Source organism: Tupaia chinensis, unplaced genomic scaffold (genome assembly GCF_000334495.1).
Source record: "Tupaia chinensis unplaced genomic scaffold, TupChi_1.0 Scaffold000201_1, whole genome shotgun sequence".
Taxonomy (NCBI): Eukaryota; Metazoa; Chordata; class Mammalia; order Scandentia; family Tupaiidae; genus Tupaia; species Tupaia belangeri.
In genome coordinates this window covers 2,180,813-2,191,065 of record NW_006159676.1, presented here as the reverse complement: position 1 = coordinate 2,191,065, position 10,253 = coordinate 2,180,813, and the positions used below count along the sequence as shown (strand labels likewise).

The 10,253-nt window shown below is 55.6% G+C and overlaps 1 protein-coding gene across 1 annotated transcript in view; it reads left to right on the top strand.

Annotated features, from left to right (window-relative positions):
• MAST3 (microtubule associated serine/threonine kinase 3) overlaps positions 1–10,253 on the top strand; it is a 37,463-nt gene that overhangs the window by 11,183 nt on the left and 16,027 nt on the right. Inside the window, 12 exon segments of the mRNA XM_027771276.1 lie at positions 686–774; positions 860–923; positions 1,890–1,968; positions 2,411–2,571; positions 2,727–2,802; positions 4,384–4,593; positions 4,976–5,077; positions 5,962–6,094; positions 7,246–7,304; positions 8,115–8,200; positions 9,335–9,543; positions 10,016–10,154. Of these exon segments, the coding sequence (XP_027627077.1) occupies positions 686–774; positions 860–923; positions 1,890–1,968; positions 2,411–2,571; positions 2,727–2,802; positions 4,384–4,593; positions 4,976–5,077; positions 5,962–6,094; positions 7,246–7,304; positions 8,115–8,200; positions 9,335–9,543; positions 10,016–10,154 (1,407 nt within the window).

Sequence of the window (10,253 nt, the reverse complement as noted above, 5' to 3'; positions counted from 1 at the left end):
GTGCGTGCCCAAGATCCCAAGAGGAGAATGGAGAAGAAGGGATTGCGGCATGGCCATCCCTCCGGGAGTGATTTCTCACTTTCTGTCTGTCTCTCTCTGTCTGTCTGGCGAGCACACGCGCCCTATAGCAAAAACCTCTCCAAAAAAATAAAAAGAGAGAGAGAGTGAGAAAGTGAGAAAGCACCCCCGAGGGGGATGGCCACACCACAATCCCTTCTCTCTCATTCCCCTCTCGGGATTTTGGGCTCGCACACACAGGTGCCCAGTGTGAGTTTTAAACCTCCGGGTCCGGGACTCGAACCCGTGAACTGCGGTAAACTGCGTGTTCTCTGTCTTATATGCTGGTGTTCCTGGCAGCGGCCAAAGTGCAGTCAGGGAGGCTGGGGTGTGATTGTGAACATGGAACCCGAGAACCTGGATCACCCTGCTGCCCCCCCCCCACAGGACTGGGCACCCTCCTGGCCACCTCTGCTCTGAACAATGGTGACCGTTACTGGTGTCAGGGACATTTGTCATGTGGTGACTCCCCACTGAGCTTCAAAGGGCGCATCTGGCTGACAGCCTGACTGGGAGTGGCCCTGCCTGATTTCCGGTCCTGGCACACGCGTGTGGCCGGCTGGACACACGGTCCTCGGAGCCCCTCGGCCTGCTCCGAGTCTCTAACCTCATCTCCTTTCGAAAATAGTTGCCGCAGCGGGAACCGCAAGAGCTTGGTGGTGGGGACGCCCTCCCCGACCCTTTCCCGGCCCCTGTCACCGCTGTCTGTCCCAACCGGTACGTACTGGATTTGTAGTGGGTGCCAGCCAGGTCCTGTCCCCCTGTCCCTGCTGACTCAGTTTCCCCCCCTGTCTCCTGTTAGCAGGCAGCAGCCCCCTGGACAGTCCTCGGAACTTTTCCGCTCTCAACTTCCCCTTCGCCAGGAGGTGAGTGCTCCCTGGGTCTAGGGGGGACAAGTGGGCAGGGCTGTGGGGGGCTGGAGGCACGTGCTGGGTGGCTGACCTTGTCTGTTTATTTGCCTCCTCCCCTTACCCCCCGACCCCTGCATGATGGTGGTGTCTTCCTCTGGCCTCCGTCCCCTCTGGCTAATGCATGGCTTCCTGTAGTCACCTCCCTCGCTCAGACAGGTAATTTCATCAAGGAGCCCTTGGGGAGGAGGAGGAGTCACTGCCCTGGTCAAGAATCATTAACTCTGGGACCAGCAGTTAGCGTCATGGCTATGTCGCTGGACTCCCAGGCAGTCAACAGGGGTTCGAGTCCCGGACCCGGTGGCTTAAACTCATGCCAGGCGCGTGTGCGTGCGTGCGTGCCCAAGATCCCGAGAGGAGAATGGAGGAGAAGGGATTGCGGCGTGACCATCCCCCCTGGGGGGTGATTTCTCGCTTTCTGTCTGTCTCTTTCTGTCTGGCGAGCGCACGCGCCCTATAGCCAAAACCTCTCCAAAAAAAAAAGAATTATTTTATTTGACTTTATTTATTTTTGACCAGACAGGGACAGAGAGAGAGAGAGAGGGAAAGTGAGAAAGCAAGCTGCCAGGTCCGGGACTCAAACTACAGTCTGCCATTTGGGCGTCCTGTACCCTTAACTACCGTGCCACCTGCCGGTTCCCAGGCCTTAGTTTGTTGAAGGCAACCAGGGTTTATACCCTGGCAGCTTGAATTCAGAAGGGGTTAAAGCTGGCAGCTGGGATCCGAGAGGGCTTCCTGGAGGCGGTGTCTGAAAGATAAGGAGAAAGCACTCCGAGGACCTGGACAGGGTTATGTCTGTTCTCAGCCTTTTCAGAAGGTCCTTCCTCTGTGGAGGCCAGACGCTAGCAGCCATAGTGTCTGTCCTGAGGCCCCACAGCCACAGGGGCCGAGCCTTGCTTTATCTGTTGTCATTTCCTCTTCTAGGGCAGACGGCCGAAGATGGTCCCTCGCGTCTCTACCGTCTTCCGGCTATGGGACCAACACGCCCAGCTCCACGGTCTCGGTACTCACAGCCTCAGCAGATGGGCGGTTGCAGAGTGTGTGTGGGAGGGGCACGTCTTTAGTTTTTCCTAATGTTCCAGATGGTTCAGTCAACAAACATCCTCGCTGTCCTCTTTAGAGCCCAATCTGGGCTCTGCAGAGATCCCTGAAAAGACTCAGTCTGGACCCCAAGACCCTTTATTCTTGGGAGAGGGGGTCACAGACTCAGGCAGTGATGGGGGGAAACTTGAAACTGCCAAAGGGCCAGCAGGGAAGGTTTCCTGGAGGAGGGGGCATTATAGATAGGGTTTTGAGGGATGCATAGGAGCTAAACAAGAGAAAGCTTATTACTGGCTGATGTCCTGGGCCTTGAGGGGTGGGACTGGGGTTACCTAGCTGTGGCACTGACCCTAAACGCATGGCCCTGCTGTCTCCCCTTCCCGTTCGCCCCCCCCCTTCTCCAGTCAAGCTCATCCTCCCGGGAACGTCTCCATCAGCTTCCCTTCCAGCCAACTCCGGACGAGCTGTGCTTCCTGTCCAAACACTTCCGCAGCTCCGAGAGCGTGGTTGATGAGGAGGGCGGTCACCGCTCGCCCCACCTCCGGCCCCGTTCCCGAAGCCTCAGGTGGGTCTCGCCCTCTGGCTTCCAGCCCAGTCCTTCCGTCCCTGGGCCTGGCATCAGAATCTTCTCACGGCCCTTCCTCTACCCCCGGCCTTGGCCCTAACTCAGAGCCCTCCTCCCTCGGTGGACTCTCATGTCCCAAATTGGCCCCTTTGCAGCCCTGGACGCGCCACGGGGACATTCGACAATGAGATTGTCATGATGAACCACGTGTACCGGGAGAGGTTCCCCAAGGTGAGCAGCGCCCCAGTTCCCCACTACGTGACGTGGCTCTGTCTTCCCTGGTCGCGTTGGCCTTTGTCTGTCTATTCCTTTTCTTTTTTTCTTTTTTTTTTGGGGGGGTAAATAATTATTTTCTTTATTTGGCCGGAGAATGACGGCGAGAGGTAAAAAGGATGGTGAGAAAGCAAACCTCCAGGTCCGGGACTCAAACCACCGTCAGCCATGTGAAAATCCAGCACCTTAACCACCCCGCCACCTGCCAGCTCCCCCTTTTCTTTTTTTTTTCTTCTTTAATTTGCCAGAGGGCACGTCTGCTTGTTAGAGACAGACAGAGAAACAGAGAAAGTGAGAAACTACCCACCGTGGGGACAGCCATGCCTCAATCCCTCCTCTCTCTCTCTCTCTCTCTCTCTCTTTTTTAATGAGGGTTTTGTCATAGGTCCTGTGCGCTCACAAGAGAGAGAAAGAGACAGTGAGAGAGAAAATGAGGGGGGATGGCCACGCCGCAATCCCTTCCCCTCCACTCTCCTGTCGGGGTCTTGGGCACGCACGCACATGTGCCTGGCGTGAGTTTCAAGTCACTGGGTCCAGGACTTGAGCCACGGTTGGCCATGTGGGAGCCCAGTGGTGTAACCACTGTTCGATGTGCTGGCCTGCCCTGCTTTTTTTTTTTTTTTTTTTTTCTTTTAAATGATTTATTTAACTTTATTTATCATTATCACTTTCAGTTCTACAAGAAAGAGACAAGAGAGAGAAGAGGGGAAGTGAGAAAGTCAGCTGCCAGGTTCAGGACTCGAACCGTGGTCCACCATGTGGGAGTCCAGTACCCTCAACCACCACACCACCTGCTGGCCCCTCTTCCTCTTTTTTTTTTGTATTTCGAGAGAGATTTTTGCTATAGGGCACATGCATTTGCCAGCAAGAAAGCAAAAAATCATACCCAGGGGGATGGCCATGCCACAAGCCCTTCTCCTCCTTTCTCCTCTTGGGATCTTGGGCATGTACGCACACGTGCCCGGCGTGTTTAAAGCCTCCAGGTCCTGGCCTGGAACCACAGTGGACTCTGGGGGAGTCCAGCGATGTAACCATTATGCCATCTGTTGCTCCTAGCCCTGCCTGTTTCTTAAACTACTGGGTGGGGGATTCGAACTGCCTGTAGTCTGTCATGTGGGTTTCAGTTTCTTTCTTTCTTTCTTTTTTTTTTTTTTGGAGAGGTTTTTGCTACAGGGCGCGTGCGCTCACCAGACAGAGAGACATAGAGACAGAGAGACAGAAAGCGAGAAATCAACCCCCAGGGGGGATGGCCACCTGCAGTCCCTTCTCCTCTATTCTCCTCTGGGGATTTTGGGCACGCACACACACGCACCCAACGTGAGTTTTAAGCCACCGGGTCCGGGGCTTGAACCACGGTCGACTTCGTGGGAGTCCAGCAACACAGCTTTTTTCACCACCACGTGTGCGGCTGGCCCCAGGCTGCCCACTTCTGTCCCCCATCTTGTTGTCTCAGGCCCCTGTCCCTCCCACCTCTCTGTCCCTCAGGGTCCCTCTCCAGCCCTGCTCTCTAACCAGGTGTCCCCATCTCTCCCAACCCAGGCCACGGCGCAGATGGAAGGCCGCCTGCAAGAATTTCTCGTGGCCTATGCCCCAGGTGCCCGGCTGGCGCTGGCCGACGGCGTCCTGGGCTTCATCCACCACCAGATCATCGAGCTGGCCCGCGACTGCCTTGCCAAGTCTGGGGAGGCCCTGGTCACCTCGCGCTACTTCCTGGAGATGCAGGAGAAGCTGGAGCGGCTGCTGCAAGACGTGCGTGGGGGGCGTGGCGCGGCCCTGGGGGCGGGGCTTTTTGAGTGTGTGGGCGGGGCCTGCGTGTGACGTCCCCGCCTACCTCTCTGAGGTCCAAGATTGCTCCTGCAGGAGAATCTGGAGCAGCTGCGGCTGGACGTGCGAAGGGGTGGTGTGGGGGGGCTCAGCCTGGGGGCGGGGCCTTGAATGTGTGGGCGGAGCCTGCATGTGATGTCACCGCCCAACTCCCCACCCTCCCCACAGGTCCACAATTGCTCTTGCAGAAAAATCTGGAGCTGCTGCTGCAGGAGGAGGGTGGGAGGCGGGGCTTGGCACTGGGGGGCGGAGCCTTAAGTGTGGAGGGGTGGGGCTTGCATGTGACATCACCGCCCACCTTCCCCAGGCCCACGAGCGCTCGGACAGCGAGGAGGTCGGCTTCATTGTCCAGCTCGTCCGGAAGCTACTGATTATCATCTCGCGGCCAGCGCGCCTCCTCGAGTGCTTGGTAAGTCCATGCACATTGGGCAGAGCTGAGACCACGCCCGTGGCCAGCTGGATCCCACATGGGTGACCAGGGTTCTAATCCCGGACCTGGTGATTGGAACACACTGGTTGCGTCTCCATATACACCCAAGATCAGCAAGAGCAAAATGGAGGAGAAGGGATTGTGGCATGGCCATTCCTCCCAGGGGTGACTTCTCCTCTCTTCCACTCTCTCTCTGTTGAGTGCACGAGCTCTTTGGCACAAAAAGAAAAAAGAAAATAGAAAATAGACAGGCCAGCAGGTGGCACAGAGGTTGGGGCAGCTGGATCCCACATGACGAACTATGTGGTTCAAGCCCCAGACCCGGCGGCTTGAAAAACACCAGGCTTATGTGCATCTGTCCCTGAAATTTCAGGAGAATGGAACAGAAGGGATTGCAGCGTGGCCATCCCCCTGGAGGGTGATTGCTCACTTTCCCTCTCTGTGTCTGTCTCTAGCAAGTGCACATGTCATGTAGCAAATTAAAACAGAGAGAGATGGGACCAGCAGGTGGCGTGGTGGTTAAGGGCGCTGGACTCCCACATGGCTGACCGTGGTTCAAGTCCCAGATCTGGCAGCTTGCTTTCTCACTTTCCATCTTTCTCTGCCTGTCCCTAACTGGTCAAATTAAAATAAAATAAATAAAGTTAAATAAGATAATTCTTAAAAAGAGAGAGAGAGAGTTCCCATTATATAGGGCTTTGAGATGATCAGCAGCCTTCCAGGCTGGGGTGAGTTTCCCCGAGGGGAAGCCAGGAGCTGGGCTCTGCAGGGTGAGTGGCAACTCAGTCAAGGTGCCCCCACACAGAGGGAATGGCAGATGCAAAGTCCTTGGCTTTGGGTGACCACATTCCTTCTGTCCCCAGGAGTTCGACCCTGAGGAGTTTTACCATCTGCTGGAGGCGGCTGAGGGCCAGGCCCGAGAAGGCCAGGGAATCAAGACACACCTGCCACAGTATATCATCGGGCAGTTGGGGCTGACCAAGGACCCCCTCGAGGGTGAGTGGGGGTGGGCAGAGGAAACAGAAGCCCGGAGAAATTGGGATAGAGCCGTCTGCAAAAGCCATCTTCATCTCTGGGGGCATGGCGGTGAAGGTGCTGAGTTTCACAGGGCTGACTGCACGGTTCGAGTCCCACACCTGGACGCTTGAAAATCATACCAGGGGCATGCATGTGTGTACCCCAAAATCTCAGGAGTAGAATGGAGGAGAAGGGATTGCAGTGGGGCCATTCCCCCTGAAGGGTGATTTCTCACTTTTCTTCTTTTTCTTTTCTTTTTTTTCTTTTTCTTTTTCTTTTTGAGAGGATTTTGTTATAGAGCATGTGCGCTCACCAGGAAGACAGAGAGATAAAAAGCGAGAAATCACCCCCCAGGGGAGATGGCCACGCTGCAATCCCTTCTCCTCCATTCTCCTCTCGGGATCTTGGGCACGCACGCACACGCGCCCGGTGTGAGTTTAAGCCACCGGGTCCGGGACTCAAACTGCGGTCGGCTATATGGTAGTCTGGCGATGTAGCCATTATGTCATCTGCTGGTCCCTCACTTTCCTTCTTGCTATTCTCTCTCTGTCTCTCTCTGGTGACTGCACATGCCCTTGCAAAGTTAAAAATAAAATATCCTGGTACCAGCAGATGGCATAATGATTGCATTGCTGGACTCCCACATAGTCGACCACGGTTCGAGTCCCAGACCCGGTGGCTTAAACTCATGCCGGGCGCGTGTGCGTGCATGCCCAAGATCCCAAGAGGAGAAGGGATTGCGGCGTGACCATCCCCCCGGGGGGTGATTTCTCTCGCTTTCTGTCTCTCTGTCTCTCTCTGTCTTTCTGGCGAGTGCACGCGCCCTATAGCAAAAACCTCTCTAAATAAAAAAAAAGAAAAGGAAAAATAAGATAACACCGCCTCTCTGAGGCTGGACCCTGAGCTAAGGAAGGTATTAGTCTATATTCACAGGCTCAGGGGCTGAGTTTGACCATTGACTGAGTATGGGTTTCCGGCTGACCCTTCTAGAAGGTTCCTCAGTCCTTGCTTAGTCCAGCCTGCTGTGTTTGGCTCAAGCATGGAGGAGTCACCACATACCCCAGAAATGGATGGATGGCAGAGGGTCGAGGCACGGAGGCCCCATTCCAGATTCTTCCCTTGTCCTACAGAAATGGTTCCTCTGAGTCACCTCGAGGAAGGCCAGCCTCCAGCTCCCGAGTCCCCAGAGGTGAGTCTCAGAGTTTTGGAGCCCCCATCCATCGATCTCATTCTTTCCAGGGTAGACCAGATGGCCACAAGAAGGACAGGGTTTGCTGAGGTTTTCCCCGAATAGTGGCTCAATAAATACCTATGACTGGGACCAGCAGTTAGCGTCATGGCTATGTCGCTGGACTCCCACGTGGTCGACCGCGGTTCGAGTCCCGGACCCGGTGGCTTAAACTCACGCCGGGCGCATGTGCATGCGTGCCCAAGATCCCGAGAGGAGAATGGAGGAGGAGGGATTGCGGCGTGACCATCCCCCCTGGGGGGTGATTTCTCGCTTTCTATCTCTCTGTCTCTCTCTCTGTCTTTCTGGCGAGCGCACGCGTCCTATAGTGAAAACCTCTCCCAAAAAATAAATAAATAAATAAATACCTATGACTGGAGGCCTGCAGGTGGCTTGATGACTGGGGTACTGGACTCCCACATGGTTAACTATAGTTCAAATCCTGGACCTGGCAGTTTGCTTTCTCACTCCTTCTCTCTCTGGTCAAATTGAAAAACATCATAATAAACACCTGTGAATCTTCAGGGGGGGGGGACAATGTCAGTAAGTGGAACTGCTCTGCTATGGAGATTGGGCAGTGAAGGGACACTGAGAAGTGGGTTTTAAAGGATGCGTAGGAGTTGGTCAGGAGGAAGCCAGGGCTTGAGCCCAAGCTCAGAAACAACGGGAGCTGAGTTGGAGAACTTTGGAGCAGGGGAAACTTCGTTTTGGGTGATGGGGCTGGTGGTTCAGTCTTGGGGACGGGACTTCGAACCTCTTCTGCCTTCTCAGAGCCGTGCCCTGGTTGGCCCGTCACGGAGGAAGCCTTGTGAGAATGACTTCGAGACCATCAAGCTCATTAGCAATGGGGCCTATGGGTGAGTCTTGGGGGTCCCCTGTAGACCCATGTCTCAGGTGCCCACTGAGATGGCCGAGGCCAGGCAGCAGCCCCTGCATCAGCGTCTCTCCCTGCAAAGCTTGTACAGTCCTTGAGGGGGAACCCGAGGGCGGCAGATAGAGGTGGAGAAACCACGTGACCAGATTATTGTCTCTGAGAATGGCTCTGTCTCCCAGCTAGGCCTTGACCTGGACCAGGAGTATAGGATCCTAGGATTCGGCCACCAATCAAAAATAAATAAATAAATAAATGAGTGACCACATGGTGGCAGTAGCAAGTCATGAACCTTTTTTGTTTTGTTTTATTTTAAGAGAGAATTTTGTTACAGGGCTTGTGTGCTTGGGAGAGAGAGAGAGACAGAGACAGAGACAGAGACAGAAAGCAAGCAAGAAATCGCGCCCCCAGGGAGGATGGCCACGCCGCAATCCCTTCTCCTTCATTCTCCTCTCAGGATCTTGGGCACACACGCACACGCGCCTGGCGTGAGTTTAAGCCACCGGGTCCGGGACTTGAACCGCAGTTGACTACATGGGAGTTCAGTGATATAGCCATTATGCCACCTGCTGGTCCCAAGGCAAAAACCTCTTAAAAAAAATAAAGAAAGAAGAAAGAAACTCACAATCTAGATGCCACTCTGCAGAGCCATTACTGGCTTATTTATATGACACCAAATGAAGGTACCTTGAACCCCTGGGGCTCTGCTCTGGGTCGGGGGTTGGTTAAAGATCAAAGGTATCAGGACCAGCAGATGGTGTAATGGTTACACTGCTGGACTCCCACATAGTCATCCCCAGTTCGAGTCCTGGATCCAGCACCTTAAAACTCATGCCGGGCGCGTGTGCATGTGTGCCCAAGATCCCAAGAGGAGAATGGAGGAGAAGGGATTGCGGCGTGACCATCCCCCCTGGGGGTGATTTCTCACTTTCTGTCTTGCTGTCTCTCTGGTGAGTGTGCACGCCCTGTAGCAAAAATCTCTCTGAGAAAAAGAGAATAAAAAAAGAGCTAAGGGTATGCAGGGGCTGAGGGCACAGCACAGGCAGGAACCTCATTGGTTGGGTTCCGGGTCCGGGTCCGGGTTGGGTCCGGGTGCCTCAGCAAGCCCGGCCTCTCGCAGAGCCGTCTACCTGGTTCGGCATCGGGATACGAGGCAGCGTTTCGCCATCAAGAAGATCAACAAACAGAACCTGATCTTGCGGAACCAGATCCAACAGGTGTTCGTGGAGCGCGACATCCTCACCTTCGCCGAGAACCCCTTCGTGGTCAGCATGTTCTGTTCCTTCGAGACCCGGCGTCACCTCTGCATGGTTATGGAGTACGTGGAAGGTACCGTCTCCGGGGTTTGCACACCTCCAGGGACGGGGAGCTCATCTCTGCCCCAGCCCGGGAAGAAGTCCCTTCTCAGATGGAGCACTGTGTCCCAACTTACCCTGGGGGACCCTCATCTGGGATGGTGGGGACAGCTATGGGGTTGGGGCCAGGGGTGCCCAGGGTGGGACCCTGGGGGGAAATTCCAGGTAGGCGGGACTGATGGTCAGGGGCCGGGAGGTGGGAGACTTTCAGGGACTGATGACGCTGCATGTCATGGGCAGGCAGAGGGCATGCCTGTAGCAGGCACCAGCTGTGTGTGCAGGGGAAGGGCCCATGCACTAAGCTGCCGCCCTGCAAGAGAGCCTCAGAAAGCGGGACCTCCTTCGTCGCTTGCCCTGACTCCCGGCCCCCGGATTCAGGACAGACAGGACAGTTGACGTGAGGTGGGGAGTCCAGGGCGGTGGTGATCGTGTCTCCCCTCCCCCAGGCGGCGACTGCGCCACGCTCCTGAAGAACATGGGCCCGCTGCCGGTGGACATGGCCCGCATGTACTTCGCGGAGACGGTGCTGGCGCTCGAATACCTGCACAACTATGGCATCGTGCATCGCGACCTCAAGCCTGACAAGTGAGCGGGCAGGGCGGGCCCTGGGGGCGGAGCCAAAGAGGTTGGGGCGGGGCTGGAAAGGCTCATGGGCGGGGCCTGGGAGAAAGGTGGGACACAGAA